Here is a 24,675-nt window from a genome sequence, read left to right on the forward strand (position 1 = left end):
GTAACTGAATCTGCTGATTTCCACTTTTCAGTCACGAGAGAGTGGTGTAATTTAAAACAGCAGAAGTTCATCCAGTTGTTCAGAGGGAAACTGATGTCAGTTTACTGAAATGTGACTGTCTTGTGCCCTAGCTTTACTAGTAGGTTCCGAAAAATCTTCATCTTGTGGCTGTCTCTGGCATGCAACCAGCCTGACCGACAATGTCTGATGTTGCTGTCTGCAATTCCTTTGGCTGAGGTTTGTTCTTGGTCCTGCCCTGGTTTGTACAGTATGGCTGTCTAAGAATTGTCTGGCTTGCGTGCAGCTGAAGGCAAAGTAGTAATTTATAACATGTTGATAAGCTGCATTTAATTATTGCAGTTGTTTTCATTGCAAATGTATTTTCTCTGTAAAAAAATGGAGGGTAGAGTATTTTAAGAATCAATTTTCCTTTATCTTCTGGAAACTTTTGGGTGACCAGCTGTATCACTATGATGGAGAAACCTTTGTTCTTGTGGCTACTGATGTCTAATTTTGTAGCTAAATGACACTGAGATTTGTTCTAATTTCTAATTGTTCATCAGCTTTTTAGTTAAACTAACTTTGAGCAAAAATAGGTTTTACCTTACCAATTCCTAGTTTCTTCTTGGTGTGTGGGTGTGTTTTTGGGTTTGTGGTATTTGATGTCTTGTTTTTGTTGTTTGGTTTTAGTTTGGTTTTTTTTGCTAAAGCATGACCTCCAACCATGTCTTGGATGTTGTGTGTTCTATTTTGATAAGATTAAATAAGTAAGTCTGAATTACCAAGCTTGATCTTTGGCTTCTGACTGCTGAAGTCCTTCATCTGCAGTGGAAAACATTTAGGAAAACACAGCTTCTCCAAAACAGCCACAGTCTGTCCACTCAGTTCTCTGGAAAAACACTGGTATTTTAAGCAAATGATCTTGAGAACAATTTTTAAAAAGCAGATGAGTTATGTTTATAGTTCAAACAAATAAGTTTGAAATCAAATGTAAGCACAAAAATATCTGCATTTTTTTCTTCTGGAGACATGAATTTCACTTTTTACTTTTCATGTGAAAATTGGTTGTACTCTGTAGAACAGAACTTGTGCATTTCCATTCCGTTCTTGCTGCCTCGAGGCTATTTCTGTCTCTGGCAAGGGGAAATAATTTTCCTGTTTTGTAACAGCTTCATCATCTCCTTCCCCTTTGAACTGAGTGTTATTCATGTGTTTCTGTTCCTAGGCTATTAATTCTTAATACCAGGATCTGGTGTCAAAGTGTCAAATAAAGCATGTGTAGGTGACAGAGACGAAGAGTTGGGGATATCTTTTCCTTCCTTTTCTCCCCCAAGTAGTCTCACTGCCAAGACAACATTGAAATGATGTTTCTCTCCTATATTTGGGGTTATTCTTGACAGTAAACATAAAAATGTAGTTCAACTTCCACATTGCTTTTCTGCTGGTTTGTCGAGTACACTGCTCTTTTCTGTAAGAAATTACTATGTCAAATCTAATGAAACCATAGCTAAAAAGTTGGTGTTTTTTAAGCTCTTTGTAATGCAAAGTATTCTCAGTAATGCATAAATATTAGGAAGGGAAAAGCATCTTATATTTTTGAGATGACATCTCAGTTTTATGTGGCTCATCAAAATACATATTCTTTACATCAATATTTTATGAATTAGCTCAAGATATGTGACAAATTAGCTTTTGAGTCCTGCTTTAATGCTGGGAATCGCTTTATCTCTTAACGCCTGGAAAAATAGGCAGTTGCAAATAGTGTTTTCTCATGCAACTGCCCATTTAAGCAACAGTTGAATTCTGTCCTTATGTGACACTCTCATCCGATTGTTAGTATACAGGAAAGGTGTCCATAACAGATTATGTTTCATAAGTCAGGTCGTCAGAATTACTTTTCTTTTTTTAGTTCGTGCAGGTACTGTCTGAAGTTTGTAGGTGTGTGTAGGTGTATTACCCTACTTCCCTTAACTGCAGGTGGATCAAACCGAATTTTCTTAGCTGAGTGAATTTATTTTGGACTGAACAGTATTGCAAGCTAAACTTTCATAATTTAAGACCACTGAGTTGCACTGTTGTTAATCTCCATCATTCTTTTTTTGTGAAGTAGTAATTTCTGATATTTGCTTCTTTAGTGCATTGTCTGCAAAAATCAGATTCATAAACTGATGTGCAATGAACCAATAATTTACATGAGAGACGTTGACTAGTTATTTATTTATTTGAGTTGTACAAGCATGGCTGCTCAGTGGCATTCCACAAATCAAGTATGCTCCCCCTCCAGGCTTCCTATGCCATTATTTACAGAAAGAGTTCAGTGTTAGCAACCTGCCAAGTACAGCCCCTCTATTATGTGTGGTTAGTAATTTCCATACAAGTTACGTAATCACAGGGAAGGGTCTTCACCTGACCAGAGGTCTTATTGACTTGCACATCTGGGAGTTATGCAAATTTTGTTGCTATTCTTTCTTATTTTTCAGCCTCTGTTAGCAGTTCTCAGTTCAGTCAACTAAGAGGAGAAATAGCATGCTGTTGTTTGGTATCCTTGGGTAATAGTCTTAGGAGCTTTCATACTGCTGTAATCTTTGGTAAGTTTGAAATGTACGGTGATTTTAAGTTGTGAATCCTGTGGGCCTAGAATGTAAAATTCTTAGCCACCAGTTTCTTTGAATCATTTTTAGTGCAGTACTGGCTAAGGAGAAACAAATATTCACAAAGTTTCATAACAGAAAAGGGGGAAAAAAAGTGTATTTACTTAGATTCTGTTGAATGTATATATTTATATTCTGTTCCATTTGGTAATAAAACTGCAGTGACTGCTGTCTTAAAGAAGCTGTTTGGAAACTGCTTTCCTTGTTGAAATGAAGAGTATATGGAAGGTCTTTCCTCTGTAATCTCTTCTGTATTAAAAGCAGCATAGGTCAGTTTCTTCTTATACCTCACTCAATCTCTTCCCATAGTCACACATTTTTCCTGTGTTCAGTATTACCAAGGGAAAAGAGGTTTAATCCATACTTCCACATGTAACGTGTATACTAGTGCTATTTCATCTGAGTCTGCCAACTTCTGGCCAGGGTCAATAGGAAACATCTCGTGTGATTTTAAAAAGCTGCTTCTGAGCTTGTCAGCTAAGTTTTATTTAAAATCCCTTAAATCCTGTGAGATGAATCCCTATACAGAAGGATAATTTTAATGTGAATGCAGTGAAAGGTGTGTTATTCTTTCTCATCAGTTGCGAAATTTTAGATTTCTCAGGGAAGCCTTCTTTTCTCTTTATGTAGAACCAGTCACTGACTGTCAAACTGGTAACTGAGCTTCCCACAGGCAGCTGCAGGCAGTGAGTAGGCAGCCTCAGCATGCCTGAGGCCAGAGACTGGGTTTGCTGTGCATCATTTTCACCTCACATTGATTTCTTTTTTGAGAAGAAGGATAGTGTGGGGTTGAATTACAGAAGACAAAAGAGTAAAAAAAGGTAATTAGATGTACCCGTACTTGAATAGAAGTTTTGACAAAAGCATCTTGAAGTGCATATGCTTGTTAGATATGTAACTGTCTTCATAGATTCCTGTGCTTTGCAATGTCTTAATATGTGGGCTTCCCAAGGAGGGTGTTAAGTTTATGGGTTTTTTTACGTTAAACTGTTAAGTTTATGGTTTTTCAAGTCTTCTTAAAACTGTTCTTTATTTAATACTGGCAAAATAAAGCTATGGCAGGACAAGTAATGTGGTATAGCAGTAGTATTAAATTCTGGGTAGTATTTTTTGTGATTATTTTTTGTGGTCTCATTTGCCTGTTGAATTAATAAAGCCCCTCTATTCACGTTGTGTTTATGTTTTTGAGGTAAAGCTTTCAGTGGGGCTTTTTTCCTTTGCCCAACCAGTATGGACTCCAAATTGTGGCTGGTGTATCTAAATGCTATTGGATTTAGTTTTCTGAAGTTATGTTGTTATCAATGGGGAGAACCTAGGTGATTCATGCCCAACTTGGTAGTCATGTTGTGTCATAAATCTGGATTTTAAAGGAATAATTTAGATTGATCAAGTTGGCCTGCTTCTCTTGGAGAAGGGCAGTGTTTAAACACTTGATGAAACAGATTGATGAAACAGTTAGTGAACTTGAAACAGCAATTTAAGAGTTGCAGGATATAGTCTGAAATTTCCTTTAAATTAGAGTTAATTTATGATAAATGTGAAAGAGAGTTCACATTTGATATTAGGATGTCTGTAATAAGTAAGACAGGAAGCTGTTTCTTCTTCTGCCAGTGCATTAGAACAAAAGTGTAGATACTGGTAGATGTCCTAGATTAGTTGAAAAGTCTCCCTTACATGCTGCTTTTGAGAGGCTTGAGAGGTGAATTGTCTGCTCTCATGGTGAATGGTTTCTGCTCTCCTTGTGAGAGTTTTTTGCATAAGTACAGTGTCCATTTATGTCTCTGACTGACTCTGACTTTCTTTGCTTCACAAAACGTTAGTATCTCTAACTTATGTAAACTTCATTGTTTTCAAGCCTGTTTGTGATGCCTGAAACAGGCAACCTGAAACAGAGGCCAAGACAAATTAGGAGTATAAAAAGTGGACAAATTTATTCAAGGCCTTCAAGGTACATTTGGGCAAGCAAAGCCCCCTCGAGGTACTACACCCAAAATGGATGCAGGGTCACAAGCCCTCACCTTTTATAAGTTCTGTCCTATTAACATATTGGCCCCCAATTCTCCGATCACACCCTTAGGCAATGATGTTAACCACCCCAGGCCTGCTCCTCCCATTTCACTGTCGTTTACATATTTTCAGGCTCTAGGGCAATGAATGTGTCCTTGGATTTTCTATTCAGAGTTATTGTTTTGGCTGCAGGCACTGGGAACAGAGGTTTTTAGCACTTTCATAAGAAGCACAGAACTACACCAAGTTACAGATATATGAAGAGTAAAAAACTAGGAATTGCTAAGGCATCACTTGCATCTTGAAAAGGATACATTATAAATATTTAAAGAAATTATGCAATTATCCACCGAAAAAAAGACTGTGTGATTCAAGAAACATAATTTTGAGACAGCTGTGTTTTGTTGAATTTTGTGCTAATGATTTTCTGAAGTCTGTGGAAAAGTCTGGGTCCGTTTTTGACATGCCATCTAGTGGCAATTTTACTTACATTTATGTGTTTTAAATTCTTGGACTGACGTGTACTCTGGAAAAAGTGCACTAAAAATCCGTGGATTGCAGCATTAGCCAGCATTGTACTGAGAGAGATAGTTGTTAAACTGTTTCTCTTTGTACTGACTTACATGTTCATATATTTGTTTCTCGGATTAGAATGTCTGAAAAAATGTTTTGTTGTAGTTTTTGGGGATTTAACTACTGTTCATATCTCCTGAAGATTTCTCCTGTATGCATGTCCTGTGGACAGGACACCATTATAGCAAGGACATACTGGAGCAGGACCTTTTGGACCTGCTGCAGGACCTAGCTGGGTCAGGTGAAGGAAATGAATGAAGGAGTGCACCCACCTCAGTCTCTTCAGCCATGTAAATAATATAAATGGTATTCTTATGCTAGCTGTGCTGAAGTGTGGAGGTCACATTCAGTCTTGGAGGAACTTGTCAAGGCTGGTGCCTGACAATGCCCCTCATTGGTGCTAAATAAAAATGCTTCCCTTGCGTTAAGTGCTCTGCTTTGCTGTACACCAAAGTGCACGAGCACCTCTGGAAACTGTTGTGGCATTTCAGCTATGTCAGCTGGAACTTGCAGTGTTGGAATGAGCACCTGAAAATGGGGACTTTACTACACTTTTATTGAATGCACAAGAGTGTGTCTGTCCATGTTTTTGGATTGCTTCTGTACTCTGAAGAATAGACAAACTTTATAAATAACCTGATTTTATTTTTATATTGACTATGTGCATACCTATACACATTTGTATATTGAATGCATCTTGAAGTCTTTAAGATGCTGTGTATTTTTAATTAACTCTTTTTTTTTTTTTTTTTTTTTTATTTGTTGAACAGGCTTTATTTACAAGTAGATTTTAACAGACTACTGGAAAAAAGTGAATATATTCTGAGTACTTTTTAAAGTTTTAATATCTTGGTAGGAGTATATCAGTCCTAGAACCTAATCTGGGAGAAGCTATTCTGGGTACCTCTGATGCAGTCCGTTTCTTCACACCTTAGAATGTTGTAACTTTTTTGTTGTAGAAAATGGCTATGCTCTTCTAGTGCCTCCAGCTTTTTTTCTATTCATAGGGAATCTCTGAGAGTCTGTAGAGACAACTGCAAACTTGTGTGAGTCTGTGGAAATGGGACTGAGATATTAATTTGAATACTTTCTAATACCCATTTTACATGCAGTGGGAATAGGAAGACATGGGAAACTTCAGAAAAAACCTATGAATTGTGTTTTTGGGTTTTTGTTGTTTTATTGTTTGGATTTTGTTTTTTGTTTTTTTGGGTTTTTTAGCATAGAAACCGCCTTCAGTGATGTTGTTTTTGACTCCCTTGGGGAGTCTTTTGAAAGGCTGTGACTATTCCCTGTGCCTTGGTATTTGGGGAAAAACACCAAGGTTGTACTTCATCATTTTAAATGTTTGGATAGCCATTTGACCAACGTGAATGACAGGGATCAAAATTCAGAAGCCACCAAGCAAAGGAGGCATTTACCTAGACAGAATGAAAATTCTTTCTCTGTTTCTTCCTGTATGTAGGTGCTGCTCTTGTTCGAAGGTTTGAAAGAGCCCACAAAGGGTTCACATCACAGATATTGTTGCATGTGACTTCCCAGTCGTTACTGTTCTTTATTAAGTATCTGACAGTTAAAAGTAGACTTTTGCTTTTTAAGTTTGTTCTCTTAGGAGAAATGGTGTTTAGCCTGGAGAAAGGAAGACACGGGAGAGGTCTTATGACTCTCTACATGTAACTGTAAAAGGTTGTATGGAGGTGGGGGTCAGTGTCCTGGAGGTATCTTCCTGGGATGTGTTAAAAATCTGTTCCATCATGCTTCCAGTTTTTCTTATGGAAAGAGCAGAAAGTTACAAGTAGGAAATAGCTTCTGTTTGAAAAGTGACTGAGTAAGGTAGCAGTCTTTGGCTTGGCAAAGAGATAAGTTAAATGATGTAACAGAGGCTTTCAAAATTTTAGGTGTCGAGGAAAGACCAAGTACAAATTGATTCTTTACTGGTTTTGAATATATAAAGCTAGGGATTGTTAAACAAAGGTAGTAGGAGCCAGGTTCAAGTAGACATTACTTTGCACAAAATGAATGCCCGACTCATGAGGTTCCTTACTAATGCTGTAACTCATGAATAAAACAAAGTCTTATATGGGATTGTGGAAATTGGACTGGTATTTGGAACAGAGATCTCCTGAAAATCACCAGATGGCCAAACTGTATTTACGCCTGGAATTCCTGGATTTACCAAAAGGTGGAAAGTGTGAGGTGGAGAGGGGTATATGAGGGAAGGCTGTTTGCCCGTTCATCTTTGCTACACATATCTACAGCCCAATTTTGGAAACTGGACACAGAAATGAATGATCTTGGAGCTGAGCCATTCTGCTCATTTTCACGTTTGTGCATTTCTTCCTTTATTTTGATTTGAAATTTGAACCTAGGTTGAAAGAACTTTGAATCTAGGTGGAAGGAAACAACTAGTTCTGTTCACAGAACTGCTTTTAATATGTGAGCTGGCCAAAAATGCACACTATCTGTCATGGATCCCAGACCTCTTGTGTATGTACTTCAGCCAACCTACATATCAGGTATATGCACAGAACACTTTTTGTTTCATGTGTAGATATACTGTTCAGCTAGTGCATACTGAACACATCAGATGTGCTGCACAAACTCCTGAGACATAAGTCTGTGTTGTCTTCTGTGAGTTACATGGTGGAAATTTAGAGTCTAAAAAAGAAAAGATCTTTGGTTTAATTTAGCTATAGTCTGATGTAGTAGGCCCATAAGAAATCTCTCTGTGTAATGATTTGCACTGAAAGCTTAACAAACAGTCAGTAGACTGTGAATATTCTGATAATTACTGTATGTTGCAGAAGTAAGTGCTACCTGGTAATGATAAATTTCTACTTTGTTACAAAACACATGCACTTTAGATTGAAACTGTTTTCTTTCTTCTGCAGGAGAACTTTGAAGATGCCTATGAAAACATCCCTGTGTAAGTAGAATTTTCTAAAATGTGTGTGTGTGTATATGAAAACTCTTTATACAGAAATGGAATACTGTGTGCACACCATTCCAGGTAAACATCATTTTATATGCTCTGACTACCTTCCCATTTTTCAGAACAGTTGAAGTCCGCAAGAGTTGAGAAATGGAAGTGTAATTAGGTTGATCTATGTGATGAAGTATTTGTCAACAAATGTGAAAATTGTAAAGAATTAAAAATAGGAAATATAGTAACTTAGTTATGTACTGACAGCTCTAGATATTTTTGTGTGGTGAAAAAGTAATTCCTTAACATTATTAGGAAAACTTTGTATCACACATTGTGCAAGACCATCTAATCAGGATTTTCAAATGGAAATTGCTATATCTTATAATGTACTGCTACACAGATGTTTTCCCATAATGGATTGAGCTACAATCACTTCTCTGACGTTAGATTCAATGATGAAGCATCTTTCTTAAACTGTGATGAAAACACATTATGCTGTTCATAAATGGTTTTAGGTTTTTTTTAGGATTTTGTTGCGTTTTTGTGCCATGAAGCACTAAATGGTTTTTGTTTTTTCTAGGATTTTATTTCATTTTTGTACTATGAAGCAGATAAGAAGGGGACTTACGGCGATGTCCCCTGATTGCTAAAACACTTCTAGACCTAGCAGTAGCTTTGGACTGAAATTCATTGCCAAAACATCCATGGTCTCGGCAAATTGTATTTTATGGATTTGCCAGACCCTCCATTTGTATCTTACCTAGAGTAGTAAGGTCTGATCTCTATGTAGAATTGAGAAAAATTAAATATTGTTTCCTGACATGCCATGAGGAAAAAGAACCTGATATGTTCAGGTTGTAAATTCTTCAATTTAATGATTGCTTTTTTTTCCTTCGACTGCCTAGCAGTTGTTGTATGATTGAGTAACTTCTCTCTTTGGCCCCCGTTTCCCCTGAGACAGGGAAGAGAGTGACTTTGAAGTACTATATGAGAATATTTATCCAACATTCATTCCTTCTATGAGAAAGTGGTTTTGTTGTTTTTTATTGATGTCTTAGCTGGGCATGGTTGTTTATTTTTGTCATGCAGAACTTTGATTTTTCTTCCTGAGTGTCTCTTCTGTGTTCATAACTGTCTTACAGAAACACTTTTCATTATAGAAGTTAGAAGTTAGCATGTTAGTTTATTCTGGCTGGTATTGCTTCTACCTGTAATAAGCATTATGTAGAAGAGAGGTGTAGGATAATGGAGAGAATATTAATGGGACAAAAAGTCATGTTGTTACTTAACTTCACTAGTTGAACATAGTGAATGTGTCCATACTTTTGTATACGGGTGGGATTCTTCACTGGATTAGACTCTCCTTTTTCCAGTTCTGTAGAAGATACAGCTGTTTTTAAAAAATGTGCCTAAGGAACTGAAAAAATCTTGGAATGTTTTGTGGAAATCTTCAATCTTATCTTTCTTGAAATGCTTTGATTGTTGTTTTCAGATAATGCTGGTAGTTTGCCTGAGGGAAAGCTTTTCCTAAACATAATGTAACCAGTCCGAACTGGTTGTTCCTGACCTTTCTCTATCTAGAATTAATAGTAGTTTTTTCATTACTGTATTGAAACAATGCATGGCCAGAGGTTTAAGCTTCTGGGAAGCTGTATCTATTTTTTTGATTTTGCTGTTGATAACATTCACTTTCACCATTTTTCTGTGCCAGTGTTTCATTCTCCCTTATTTTGGATAGGAAGGTGGCATTGCTACAGCTCTGTGGTCATATGCCTGGCATTGGCTTGCATGCTTTTTTGCAGTTAGTTATATCCAATTGAATTTAACTCAAATGGAGTTGTTTCATAGGGACTTGTGTCAACAAAGACAAAAGTGTTTACTTTTGAGATAGTTTTAGTTCAGATTCTGTCAGATAATCATGTTTGTTTAGAGAATCGGGAAAGAATAAATGACAACCAGATCTTCATAGTATTTCATACGTTACTCTTCAATTCGTAGTGTAAAATATGTATAGGGTAACACTGCTTTGTATTTTGCACCAGTAGATGCTAATAAATGGTTTTGCTAATTCAACTTGGCTTTAACTGCCTTTATTCTTTAAATATTTTTGCTTACCTATGGATACCAGATTGTGCAGGCTAGATGTTGAAAGACCAGTGATTTATCCTAATAGGATAAAACCCTTTCCTGAATCTTGTGTGCTGGCTATTGGATCTGAGGACAGGCCCAGGAGGAAAACAGTCTTCATTCCAGTAGTTTAAATGTATTAGATTCTCTGTCTAGACTCTTTTGTCATCTTCTGCTTGGTAGGTACTTTAGATGTAAGCAGCAACTCCAAAACATGTCATGATCTCAAAACACTTGTTTGTAGAAATGTGAAGGAACCTTTAAATAGAGTTGTTTACTGTAAATTTTGTTCCCTGGTGCTAAAGCTGAAGAAGGGTTGTTACAGTAGATCACTCTGCCATTTTACTTAAAGCAAGCATTAGCATTTAATGTCTTCTCTGCCAACAAAAGTAACTGAGTTTTCAAAGTGCTGGTTTGATAATAACTCTTGATATAGCATCTTCAACCTTCCAAAGAGAATAGGTGGGATACACGTCAAAGTAAATTCACTATTACTTGTTTGTGTTAACTCAGAACTAGTTTCATTGGCATATTCTATTGTAAAAGGAACTGAATAACTGTGGACTGTGATTTCTGTTGTGGAAATTCAAGCCTCTGGCAAGAGATTTGGTGCTGGTAGACTGCTTTTTACCAGGTATTTCCCCATTTTTACACTGGAGTGTTTGTTTACTTCTAAGTTTTGGGTGGTTGTGTTTCACAAGGTTACTTGATGCCTGCCAAGCATCTACAGGTTCAAAAACATGTGTGGATGGAACAGATTTTTATTTGGTTTATTCTTTTATTTAGTACTTGCAAAATATCCCTTATCAATACCTAAATCCTACTGAGGCAAAACTACAACTTTAAATTTAGTCTTAGTGAACAAGATAATTCTCAGCTTCTATGAATTTTTTTCAATGTATTTCTGCTACCTTTTTACTCAAGTTATTCAGAAAATCTCTTTGTAGAATGCTGATATGTATTTTTTCTCTGGCCAGAGTATAATTTTCTAAATTATCTTACCTTTGGCTTTACGACTGGATTAAAAGTGGTTTGAGTTCTCAACAGTTTTTAACCATCCCTGTATTGTGCTGAGCATGTACTGACTTTGCCACTGCTATTTTGATTTCTGTGTGTATTTTATCCTCTGAAGTTCTCAATTTGGAACGTGTATGAAGTATTAATTCTGTTGGTATTTCTGCCCATCTTATTATACTTGCTGTTCCTTAAAATGTCATCTGTATGTGACAGGAGTAAGTAGCCATCAAGTTCTTGTGTTTGTCCATACAATCTTCATCAGATTGCCGTCCAGTCTTTCTCTGTGAGGTAAAGGCAAAGATGGAGGCTTTATTTCCTACCCCGATATCAGAGGCTTATGCAAATAAATAGCAGCCTTTAGATAGCTGTATTATGGTTGCTGTGTGTGTATGTTTATAGAAGATGCTTCTTCTTTAGGAAGGAATACAGTAGTCTGCCTGACTGCTGAAGCAGTTCATAAGTGGAGGAAGTCTTCATGTTGTGCTATTTATATAGAAATTTCTGACACCAGACCCTGAATTATGGCATCAGTAGAAAGATAGTGAGATCTCATTTAAACACATTTAAAGCATTACGTATTGAAAAAGTGGGAACTTGCATTCTGTAGGCAAAGCACACAGATGATTTTTGATCACGAATGGAATTCTTGGGATTTTTTGTCTTTAAAAGTTTCGGCAAAAAGGGGCAAACTTCATTGATTGTCTTTTGCATTTTCTTTGCCTACCCAAAGCTCGATGCTGTTAATCCTTGATCCTACCAAAGCAGCTCTGTGTGGTATTACTGGGGTGATAGATTAAGGGCCAGAAGTGTTTAAGGAAGTTAGAGGAGGTTATCCTTGTAATCTCAGAAGTGTAGTTAAGATTTCAGTTATACCTGCACATGTGAGTGTTTTGTCAGTGAATGAAATTGAACAGTTAAGGGAATGACTCAAAATTCAAATTTTAATTCAGGGAGCCAAGAACTTTTAGAAACAGTTCCCGTCTTCATAAATTTAAACTCACATTAAACTCACATTATCTTAAAATGGTGAGAAGCAGCTGTGGCAATTTAAATGATTAACATTTTATTTTTCTTATGTTTGCCCCTCAAGGTCAGTGGAAAAAATTTTCAGTAAAGGCAATTTTTGTTTCTAGCAGATAATATTTTCATGGCTGCATAAATATAAAAATACGACAGAGTAGCTGTTTTATATTGTCAGTTTCAAGATTTGGAACAGCAGTAGTGATACAGCAGCCTTATCTCACTGATCTTTCCTTACCCCAAACAGTTCCAAGATTATAAATTTTTAAATCTTGAGAGGTTTTGACTGGGTAGTAATTACGTAATTCCGAACATTTACATGTTTATTGCAACTACACCTTTCGCCTGTGGTGTAAGATTTCTCTGTGTTTGTATTTGAGTAGAAGACTTAAGGCCATGTTGAGCTATTTTTTGTATTGATATCTTCTGTTCACTTTGAAATTTGCGATTCCACTTGTGTTTATAGCTCTTTAGAAAGTGAGGAGTTAAATAGAAACCCAAAGCCAAAAAAACCATCTCAGGGACATTGTACACAGAACTGCCCAAACTCTGCATGTTTTCCACACCTAGTTATTCTCTTGCAAGCCTTTGCTGAAAGGCTGGTGCAGAGAAACATACTACAGCCTGGTTTTCCGTTATCACATGTTCACCAAAAGAAATCTGTATTAATTGAGCCTAAGTATTTGTTTGCTGCTCTGTGGCTTGTTCTTTCATTATGAATTAACACCATGGTGTTAAAGGCACATATTATTTTTGGGGTGGGGGTTCCTGGAGATTTCTAGAATTTATTTAATGTCATGTTGGAATCTTGATATTATGCTGGAATGCATGATGACATCTGTGTTTTCTTTCATTAAATGTCTTTCAGGAAAGTAATGTTTGTTCCACGCTTTAATAAAGACTGCATGACACTATTGGTAGTCATGCAGCTCAAGAATTGCCTTCTCTGAGTAACTTCAAAGACTAGGAAAGTGATGTAGATTTTTAGATTGGGGGTACAACCAGGAAGACAGAAGTGCTTTAGATAAGAAAATGGGAAGATGGGTTTTAATTCATCAATGAAGAAAAAGAATAAATTGCTGGCTGTGATTTGGTCAGATGTTGAGAAGGAGGATTGTTTTTAAGGAAAACAGATTGAAACCAAGATTTGCCTCTTTCTTTATTTTACAACATCAAACAAACAAAAAAAAGTCCTGATTTTTAAGTGTTGTTTGATTTGGTTGTGCCATGTCCACCCCTTCCCTCACCTGTCCTAACCATTAAAAGCTGTCTCCGAGCATTTTGGAAAACAATCAGAGTAGAATGCATAGTGAGTGCCTATTAGTTCATTTTCCATTAAGAAACCCAGGGAAGAAACTTTTGAGCATGGGTTGATATTTGCAGACAGAAAGCTTGCTTTTGTCAGCTTTGTGGAAATATGCTTCTGACTCACTCAGCTTTTTCTGGAAAATAGTTTCTGAGCCATCAAGTGTGGACTGTCTGGAACTTATGCTGTGTTAAAAACAGACCACTGTATGTTTTATGGGGAAATTGAGTTGATTTCTAGGAAACAGTGCAACCTTGATTGAAACTCACCTACCCTTCATGTGTAGTCAACATCACAGAAATCCTGGCACTGTGACTTTCCCTGCCCCCAATATTGTTAATATATTAACTGACAATAAGCATTAGCACTGCTTCTAGTGACATGGTGGAGAACTTGGATGTATATATCTCTGAACTCCTTGGTCTTTAACACTTCTGGGTGAAGTTATATGGAAAAGGTAGTAATGTCCTGATTTTAAAGGTGCTGTTGCCCATAAATTACAGCTGTCAATCTCATCTCTTTGAAAGGTTTACAAGGTTTACAAAACTTTTTTTTACCTGATCATAGCCCTTGGTTTCCACAGTTGTTTTCGGAAATACTGTGCAATTCTTTCCCAGTATGTTACAAATAAAAACGTTTTAACAAAAGTAAGTTGTTTAAATAAATTGGTTTGAGGTATTACTGCTGATACTACTTAGCACGCAGCAGAAATAAGTAAATGCAAACACAGTTTCCTGCATTTTGCTTTAAAAGATTTGTATGAGACACTGTTTTGAGTAAATCTCAGTTTGTCTTTTGTAATCTCAGTTTGTATTTTGTAAACATAGCTAGAAATAGGTACTATTAGTCCAGTTGGTACAGCTTTAAAGAATACTTTCTGAAGGTAATAGTGGAGGACATAGTTTAATTTTCTGCTGCTTGACTCCCATGTGCTATGCTTTCATCATATCTCATCTAAAGAGATTAGACCAAGGGGATGAAACATCTATGCTGTAGCTGTTTTGCTTTTGACTCCTGCTTTCTCCTATTGCTGCTGATATTCTTGAAGAGAACTGGTTATTAGCAGCCTCTCTGTGCTAGTGATTTGTTTTGGTTATGGAACTCTAGCTAAAAATCTGGATTTCTGGGGCGAAAAAAAGTCAAAGGGTTAATTAAAAAAAGTGGTAATATGTTTGAGTACTGTCAAATACAGAAAATCAAACATGAGCTAGTTATTTTTCTTCAGTATTCCTTTCTATCAACTCTCATATATTTGATCTAGCTTTTCTGCTGTTGCTTTAATATACTTTACTGCAGTTTCATTAGCATACTTGTCCTTTTCTGTCTGACTTTAATTGTGGCTTTTTTTTTATATTCAGGAAGTACTGAGGTGACTCCTTTTTTGTCTTTAAATATAATTTACTTTGCGTTCCTCATGTCTCCATTTTCTCCTTGCAGTTAGGAGTGATGGATTAGAATTAGGCTGCAGCACAGATTGGGAGAATCTCCCAGCATCCTCTTCCTGCAGAGGCATCAGCTTCCAGCATTGACTGTAGCTGCTGCCACTCTCACTGACATTTCTTTTGAATTCGGCTATGGAGAGTGCCTGTGTTGCCAGCTGCTGGCATGGAAACTTTTATTCTTTTTGCTTGGTAACTCATTAATGAAACCTCATGGATATTGAGACATAAAACAGAATCAGTTTTCTCTTTATGCTTTTCTTCGTCTTTTTGTTGTTTTTTTTTTTTTCTCTGTGTGTGCGCACAGTGGAAAAAGAGTGAAAGAAGCAGCACTTATTTTTACACAAGGACTATATTTACATACCTGAAGTTAACTGAATTAATCCTGTAAGTATATTATCTCTGCCTAATAGTCCTTGAAATTATGAATGTGGTAGTAAGATTTATGGGATTTTGCCTGTGAAGATTTGCTTTGGCAGGTATGTCAAACTACAACATTGTTTTTTTTATATGGATTCTCTTGCAGATAAAGAAAAAACAATATATTCACAATGGGATTATGAAATAATTGTTTCTCCTCTGCACTTTGCAGCAGTGAACAATGCTTTTAGAGAGCAGAAGCTTCTCTGCTGATGTCAGTGCTTAATCAGCTCAGATACTGTAGGTTGTAGAACACTGCAAGGTGTGTATTTTGGGATGCCATTCTTTAAAATGTGGTAATTTAAGGACAGTATCAGATTTACAGTTACTTTTTTCCATTTATAGACTGAGTCTTCCGCTCCTGGTAGCCGTGCTGATTTAACCATTTGGGGTTATATAATTTTTTACTTAAACATAAATAATTTATTTCATGGGATGGAGTGCTGTGCTTTCAATGCACAAGATGTTAAGTGAAATGCCGTGTACTTTTAGAGACTTCATTTATTTCAGAATACCTCCAGCATGGGCTGTAAGTTCACTATGTAATAAATTCAAGTAAATTGGTTTGAAGTTTAGGAAGAGTGTCTTGCTAGGATCATGGTGTCCTAATTGTCACTTTGGATCTGGGCCAATATTTGTGTGACGCAGTGTTAGTCCCATAAACATCTGGCCTGATCTGCTGTCCTACTTGCAGCATGATTTATTTTTTCTTTTTTTCCATGGCAAGATAAGTGAAATTTTTATTCACTTCATGTAAAACTGCCAGTAAGCTGTCATTATTATTTATATATGCTAGCTCTTCAAGGAGGTTCTTTCTCAACCTATTTTCTTTCCAGTATGCCTTATTTAAACCTACTTGCTAGCAGAAATGTTGAACAGATCAAAATTACATATTTTTTTATGGTGAACATCAATGTGTCTGTATCTACTTGCTATATATTAAGCTTTGGCAGTATCGCTGTCTACCATATTCAGGTCATCATTTTTGTACACAGTATTGCATGTATTGACCTCAGCTGGATTATTTGATACAAACTATTAGTCTGATAAGGAGTATTCAAACACAGTAAAGTTTCAGTTTACCTGCAAAGATCTCGTGTTAAAACTTACATCTAAAAATCCTGTCTAACCACAGAGTTCTATTAAACAAATCTGGTGACCTTTTATACTGGTATGTATTCCTAGCAGTGTTGAACAGAATAGTGTAAATCAGAGTTTTCTTCTACCTGCAAACCAATACCGACAGTTATTTGATTCTTCTGCCTTCTCTGTCAGACTGTGGTCAATTCTAAATGTCTGTGATCTGCTTGTTTTGTTGGCAGTTTCTTGGTGTACATATATTTTGCAGTGCTGTGTCAAATTTGTACTGGAGTGGCTTGATATGTTTAAATAGGATAATTTTGTAATCATTTTAGTGGTCAAATGAACTGTGTGTGCCTATTCACGTGGGTAAATAGTAACCTAAGTAGTTGGCATGCATCTTGCTCTCACAATATGGCTTTGTCCTTACGGGAAGTTTGGATCTCTCTGTTCATGTGCAGTACAATTTGCTGTTGAAATTAGGAACTTGGTTTCAGATAAAGCTTCCTGTGTTTCTCAGATGATAAAAACACCTGACCTGCAATAAATTGATTATTGGTTTACTGAATCTGAATAATAAGTCAAAATCTGAAACATTTGGCAACGCTCATGTTTCTTTTTAGAAGTACAAATAAGACAGTAAAGTGGCTAGAAATGTCTACTCCTCTGTTATTTGCAGAGGAGTAGACTCAGTTGGCAATGGTGGGTTGATGGTCAGCCAGCAAGATGAGCTTAGTCTTGGCACTATTTCCTGTGGCACCTGACAGTCAAGCAGATGGTCAACTTCGCTTATATTTTCTTCCTTTGCATTTATTCTGTTGCTTCATTGTATCTGTAGAGTAGTAATACGTGAGGATACACCCATCAGTATTTTCTTGCGGTGTTTAGATGCTGCATTGATAATAGATACGTAGATAAGCAAAATCCATGTTTTAAATAACACAGTCCACTAGGAAAGTTCTCTTGTCTCATCATCCCTCCCAGCCCCCTCAGTCATTGAAATGTTTGGAAGTTAAACCTCCTGATCAGTTTCCTGTAGTCAGTTGTTAGATTCACATGAAGCAGTGCTGTGGGTGCTGGGCTGCTTTCTGACTAGAAGAAAGATAATCCGTGTGTGCCCTCTAAGTTTGAGATTGCAAACAAAACTTGCATGCAGAATGTAAAGCAAATAAACATTATTGGTCTCCTGACATGTGGTGATCTGACATTTAAATTTCAAGATCAGATGAGACTTCTAACACGTAATTTTTGTTTGTGTATGTAGTTTTTGTGTATTTGATGGTCTTTCAATGCATTTCAGTCATAAGACAGCATTACAAATATTTCTGCTGCTGTGAGCAGTAGTAACTCCTAAAATAAAACGTTGTCTCCTGTACATAAATCCGTTTAATTTAGCAGAGCCTGAACTGGAACTTCCATCTCTAAAAAGAAAGAGAGGGCAAACACTTTTCCAAAAATGCTAGCATATTCCCCTGCCCCCAGCTTCTGGTCTGTAAGACAGAGCTTTATCTGCCATCCTTGTCCTTGCTTTGTTGTTACCTTAACAGGTATAATGTTACATGTAATATATAACAATGGATCAATTAAAATCATCTCTTAGTGAAATTCCAATAGTCTATGAAAAGCTATCAGTTTGACCTTTTTTTGACAATGCTAAGGTACAGATTAAAACTTAAAGGTCATTATCAGCTCATTTTTATGCATTTTATTTTAATAATGATTGATTTAAAATAGGGGCATCTACCTCTTTTTGACTCCCTCAGCTACCTCTTCACTTCTCACTGCCTCTTCTTCTGAGAGCTGCAACTCCTTATCTACAGCTGTTGCTTTTGAAAAATAGTTTCCAGTGCTTTATGTATACAAATGTGTAATTTGTATACCTAGCTCCTGTTCTTTTTTTGCTCTGCATCTTTTTTTCTGTCACAGCTGTAAGATGAAGGAGAAGAAATAATTTAATTAAAAAAATCACAAACAACAAACCAAACCATAAACAAAACCCCCAAAATAATGAAACAAAAACCTCAGTCCTATTAAAGGAAAAGAAAATGCCCTAGTGGTGAGATGGCTTGATCATTCAAAGGATCATGTAGGCAGATCCCTTGGTATTGCAGCAATGATCCAGAAATTAATGGATACAGATTTACAAATAGCTGGCTAAATGCCACTATCTCATGGTCAGGTAGTGTTGAGGAGGAAGGTGCAACCACACTGATCTGAACTGGTTTCTACCATGGTGTTTTCATCATGTGCAGTTACCAGTTCTGTGGGTTAATAGGTGTCTCCAAAAATTCAAGGGAAAGCTACTGCCCAGGAAGGACTTCAGTAAGGATAATGCTGTTTGCCTCTCTCTGCTGTAGAATGGGATTTTAAATACAGTGTGTAAGGAAGTCCTCAGGGAGGGGTAAGTGAAAGTAAGTGTGTTACCCTGATGGTTTTGTCAGAATACCAGGCTATGTAAACTAATGTAACTTAAACTAAATGAGCATTTAGGGGCTGTTTTTCAGTTGAATGTTTTCTGGTGGCTTTTTTTGATTATTTTTGTTTGTTTCCTTCTTTTCAAAAATTGCCTGATGTTGAACACATTTTAATATGGTGAGCTTTTAAAGTAATTTATGCCAGTTTGCAAATTTGGCTAGCACAGCACTGCATAGTTTTGATGCCAGTTGGGGTTTTTTAAATGGCTATTTTGCAAACAGAGTATCGCATGCATTGGTGAAGTTCTGAAACAGTGAAGACACTGAACCTTCAAAAGAATAAAATCTTGTCTTGCATTGGCAAGAAATATTTTTCAGTGCTCACCTTAAATATTTTATTTACCTAAAATTCATGCTTCTCATAAAAAGGGATGCATGCATAATGAGTGCAGAATTTGCTGGGGAGATATGACTAGTGAATTTAATACATGGGTACAATAAATTACTGCTTACTATACTGACCAGGTGGCTGGAGTTTTCAGACTTTCTCTATTAATGGTAATAGCCTAGTATAGGAACTGATTGACATAAATGGTAAATAACTTCAAACACCAAGCTGTATGGCTTAAGGCATTTTTCTTATGGCCATTTTTCTGTTGTGTGATTACAAGTGGTGTTGAAGTCTGGGTTTTAGATAAAATGGTAAAAGGGTTTGCAACAACTTTTCTGTTTGCATTAGAAAAAATATTGGTCACGTGATATTTTGTATTTCCCTGGTTACTTTAACAAAAAAGGTTTAAGAATCCTTTTTGTTCATAAACTGGCTGTGATTGGCCATTTAAAAATACTGTGATCATTTTAATGTCAAAGATTTAGTATGCTTTAATATGTTAGCAGCAAGAAATGTCCAACTGTGAGACAGGCTACTCAATTTGAATCCTCATTTCTGAATTGTTCACTGGGTGAGAGGTATGCATAGCATGCATATAGGCAAAAGAATAAAATTCAGCTTCATGAGGCTTGCCTGATGCACTTCAGAGGCTGAGTTCTGTACCTGTCCAACAAGATACTGAAAGACATGTGCCAGCTCTAGCAGGGTATGGGGTTGAGGTGTGTGTGCAGTTTCTTGCATATGTCAGTAGTCCCTCAGAATAACGGATGTTCATGACAATCCCTGAGTTTCAGATTTGATACAGAAATTGTTCCTAAGGGTCATTTATTTCTGCTTGTGTTTGTTTGAAAACAAATCATACAGAAGTTTCACACTTAGGAAGTTAAGGAGTAGTCCTTTGTAATAGGAAAATCCAACACAAATAAAAGGCTGCTTTCTTTTGTTTTTCTGAACATTTTCTGTATGTGTCAGTGGGTTGTATTGCCTTCAGCCATCCTTCACTAAACTGTCTAGAACATAAAATGTAGACCTAACAGAATATCTCAGTAAGATTTAACAACAAGGTATTTTATGTTGGTTTTTGCTTCATGTCATAATGCTCTTGGTGGGCATTTGCCATGAGAACTAGTGCAACCCGCTGCCCTGTGGTTGGTAGGTAGGTAGGTAGTACTGCTGCAAGTATCTTACCTTCTGTTTGATGACTTGTGTTGCACCTTGATGCCTGTGCAAATAACTGATAAAAGTGATAGCAGATAATATGGTCTCTTAAGAAAGGATCCAAGCTAAACTGTGGCACAGCACTAGGCAGAAAATAGAAGTATTACTGTTGGTTTGTATATGAATAATAGATGAGAAGGATAAGAAACAAAGGCCATTTTCCTTTTCAAATTACAAACATAATGGTGAGGAGTCCAATGCTTTAAAAATACAAAGAAAGTTACTTGAAGTATTTCCAGATAGCAGAAGTAATACTTGAGTTTCTTGTATGGTTGCTTAGATATAATGAATACACATGGATGTATGCTACTTTTAATGTGAAACTAGTTCTTGTTGGACATTTCAAATCTTTGCAGTTGCTAGTTGTGCATATAAAAACATCAAATGCAGCCTTTTAATAGATATTTCAAGGACAAAACATTAAAAAAATGTTCCTAAGGAGATAAGCAACTTGCAAACTTTTCATAGACATAGGATACTGCCCTCTATTTGGATGAACATTAAATAGGTACTAAGAACTACAGTTCACTGGTGTTTCCTTAAACAAACATGGTGGAGATGGTATTTGTTACTCACAGACAGAGACACAGTTGGCATTTTATGCTTAAAGCTTATTGAAAGAATGTGACGCCTTAAAGAGGCAAGGTGTTGAATCTCAAGAGGAATTGACACGTGTTGGTGAAAGATAAAATAGTTGAAGAAAATAATATACGGGGTCTGTACTGGTATTTTACAGAGCTAGGAAGAAAGACAGGAAGTGTCTCTGTCATAGAAAAGAATGACTGTTTCCACTTCATTGAGTAGCAGTAGCAGTAGAAGTAGCAGTAGGCTATAACAGGACTTACAGTGTTTGAGTGTCTGATGACTGACAGAAAGCAACAACAAAGAACCTCTTCATTAACAATTCCCTTGTTTTTAAAGCATGATTTTTAAATATTGCAGAATTAAGGAGGATAGTATCCTTTTCCTAGTGACATACTTCTAATTTGAAGTGTAGTTTAAAATTAAAATGTACAGTGAAAAGGAGGAGGCCAGGAACAGACAAAATGTCTCAGTCATTTGAGTCTAAAAAAAGGGTAGTAATGTGTTGGTGACAGTTTTTCAAATGTTTTGGATCTTTGCTATATAGTAAAACCAGGCAAGAGGACATCAAGTGCATTTTGGCAATGTAAAGCCATACAAGACATGAAGTGATGATTTAATGATATCTTTGTGAGCTGTAAACTGTGACCTTTGATACTGTAGTTTAGTACATCTTTTGATGTTGGGTGGGAAAAAGTCTTCCAGAGAGACAGTGGGTTCCAGCCCTCACGGGTGTATGCTGAAGATTTGAGTTCATTTTACAGTAAGTGTGCATGGCAGTGCACATCAGCACATAGCTCAGTGCCACATGTGTGAAACAACCACATGTCTGCACATAGTGCCTTTGATATGTGAAGGGAGGGGAAGAGGGATCCTATCAGCCAAAAAGCTTTAAAATGACCGCTGTTCTTGGACACTCCAAATGATCAATTAAGTTAAAATAGAGCAGTGTTCAAAAATACCCAGAGCCTTCTAGCCCAGAAAATGGAGCTATGGAAGAGATTCTAGTGAGGATCAGCTGTTATTTGCCATTAAGATGTCATATCCTGGCTGTTTAAGACTGACAACAAGACTGTTACTCTTTTTGATGTGGTAGAACATAAACAGTTCAATACTGAGTTTTTTGATTGCTATGAAGGGAAAGATCTACTTCAGGAAGTATAGAAATATTCAGAATAGTGACACTATCAGATTTTGGTAGTGTATTATGAATATTTGTGTTAACAGTTTTTCTACAGAAGACAAGAACCATCTGAGAGCAATCCATTTTAGAGCTCTTTTGTCATCGTTAGCTTGGCAGTAAATAGTCCAGCAGATGCTTGCATATATGTTGCTCAAGAAGAGTACTGCAGATAGTAGCTTCCTGCTGCCCTACCTGTTGATACTGTAATTCACATACAGGATGTTTTTTATATAAGTTTGTGCAAACAAATGCCTCTAAAACAGTCTTCTTCTGGTTAAGTTTCTCTAAATGTTAAGGCTCACTTTTTTGCTAAAGTGTTTGTGTCCTGGGAAAATGTTCTCATAATTGCAATGCATTTTGTTTTCTTGATAGTTATACACAAAATAACATACTCTTTATATACCCTGCATTTTTAAGAGAATCTTATTTTTACTCCTTTAGTTTGTGTCAGATTTGCATCTTAATATGACTATGTTAAAACAAAATTGTTATTGCTAGTTTCACATCTTTGTGGTCTTTATTACTTGAAGTTTTTCCTTTATTCCCACTAACGACTACAACTGTTTTCAGTAACTATAGTCCAGTGAGGCTTCCACTGATCAGAACAGTAGCTGAACAAAACCAACTTGCTGGCAATTATATGTTATCAGATAAGGCTGGTTATTTTGGCTGTGTTGTAAAAAGAGCTAATGAAAGGAAGTTTAGAAGTTTAAAAATGAATTTCTTCAATCCCTATTCAGGCTAAGTGTTGCTTGAACATTTGAGTCTAGCTGATGTTAGTAAAATGATGTGGGACTCACTCCTAATTGTGTAATTTAAAATGTGGAAGGCATTGGTGGATCACAGGTATTTTTTTTTCTACAGTTCTCCCATTTCTAGCTCCAGAATCCCCTTGCAAGAGATGAGTTGGTAAATCATTGGGCCTGGGGTGATTGTTAAAAGCATACTAAATCTTCTGCAAATACAACACCAGCAACGTGTACCAAGTTAATGTTTAACTTGAGTTATATAATGGCTTTTCAGGAATACTCTTTAACACTGAGCCCTGATGGGGAGAGATAGATGTCATTGTCTAACTCATTACTCATATTTAAATAACTTTTCCATACTAATGCAGTGACTTTTCATTTGTTTTAGGCTAGTAGTTATACTCCCTTTTTAACATATCTGTAGAGGGGGAAGAAAGTGACATAACCTGTAAACTGTTTTGACATTTTAAATTAATAATGTTCTTGCTTGGTGTACATCCTGAGGATTGTTATCCTAACAGTGAATATTCCAATATATTTGGGGATTTTCAGGTCATATTCTCATGCTTTGTTTCTCTTGTGGTTCCAAGTAGTTTATTAGAAGAACCTACTTAAAGCTGCTAATAACTTGCTTATGGACAGTATATCCCCACTGAATTGGAACAATTTAATGAGTAGTTCAGCACCAAGCTCAAGATACACAAACTGTTGCTGGAATTCACAACATTTCCTCTTTCATAAAAGAGGTTTGCAATAGTAGTGAGAGGAAAACTTTAAAAATGCTGTGTGTTGGGGAAAAAGTATCCCTAAAACTCCTGGACAGTAACTCAGTAGTGTTTTATTCTCCTTGTAATGTGACATTATTATCTTTGTGTAATATTCAATATAGCACATTTTTTCTGTTTTTTGTTTTCATTTAGAAGTGAATGAGATCGGGCTGGTTTTGGCTGGGGTGGAGTTAACTTTCTTCACATTGGCTGGTATGGGGCTGTGTTTTGGGTTTGCAAAACAGGGTTGATTATATAGAGATGTTTTTGTTACTGCTGAGCAGGGCTTACATAGAGCCAAGACCTTTTCTGCTTTCTGTGCTGCCACAGTAGTAAGGAGGCTAGGTATGCATGGGAGATTGGGAGTGGTCACAACGAGGACAGCATGGATTTAGGAGGTGCAAGTCCTGTCTGACCAATCTGGTCTCCTCTTATGACCAGCTGACCTGCCTGGTGCATGAGGGGAAGGCTGTGGATGTTGTCTGCCTGGACTTCAGCAAAGCCTTTGATACTGTGTCCCACAGCACTCTCCTGGAGGAGCTGGCAGCCCACAGATTGGACAGGTGCACCTTTCTCTGGGTTAAAAACTGTCTGCATGGCCAGGTCCAGAAAGTGGTGGTGAATGGTGCTCATCCAGCTGGTGGCCAGTCCCTAGTGGTGTCGCACAGGGATCAGTGCTGGGGCCAGTCCTGTTTAATATCTTTACTTATGATCTGGATGATGGGATTGATGCTACCATTAGCAAATTCGCAGATGCCACCAAGCTGGGTGCAAGTGTTGATCTGCTGGAGGGTAGGAGAGCCCT

At 36.8% G+C, this 24,675-nt stretch overlaps 1 protein-coding gene across 2 annotated transcripts in view; it reads left to right on the top strand.

The window, feature by feature from the left end:
* TTC39B (tetratricopeptide repeat domain 39B) overlaps window positions 1–24,675 on the top strand; it is a 79,311-nt gene that overhangs the window by 17,270 nt on the left and 37,366 nt on the right. Inside the window, exon 2 of one of the 2 annotated variants that reach the window (XM_085043653.1) lies at window positions 8,123–8,157. In XM_085043653.1, the coding sequence (XP_084899779.1) occupies window positions 8,123–8,157 (35 nt within the window). Of the gene's footprint in view, window positions 1–8,122; window positions 8,158–15,227; window positions 15,454–24,675 lie in introns of those variants that run through there. The other variant, XM_085043654.1, reaches the window with a different exon arrangement.

Source organism: Lichenostomus cassidix, chromosome Z (assembly GCF_008360975.1).
Source record: "Lichenostomus cassidix isolate B80296 chromosome Z, HeHo_3.0, whole genome shotgun sequence".
NCBI classification, from domain to species: domain Eukaryota; kingdom Metazoa; phylum Chordata; class Aves; order Passeriformes; family Meliphagidae; genus Lichenostomus; species Lichenostomus cassidix.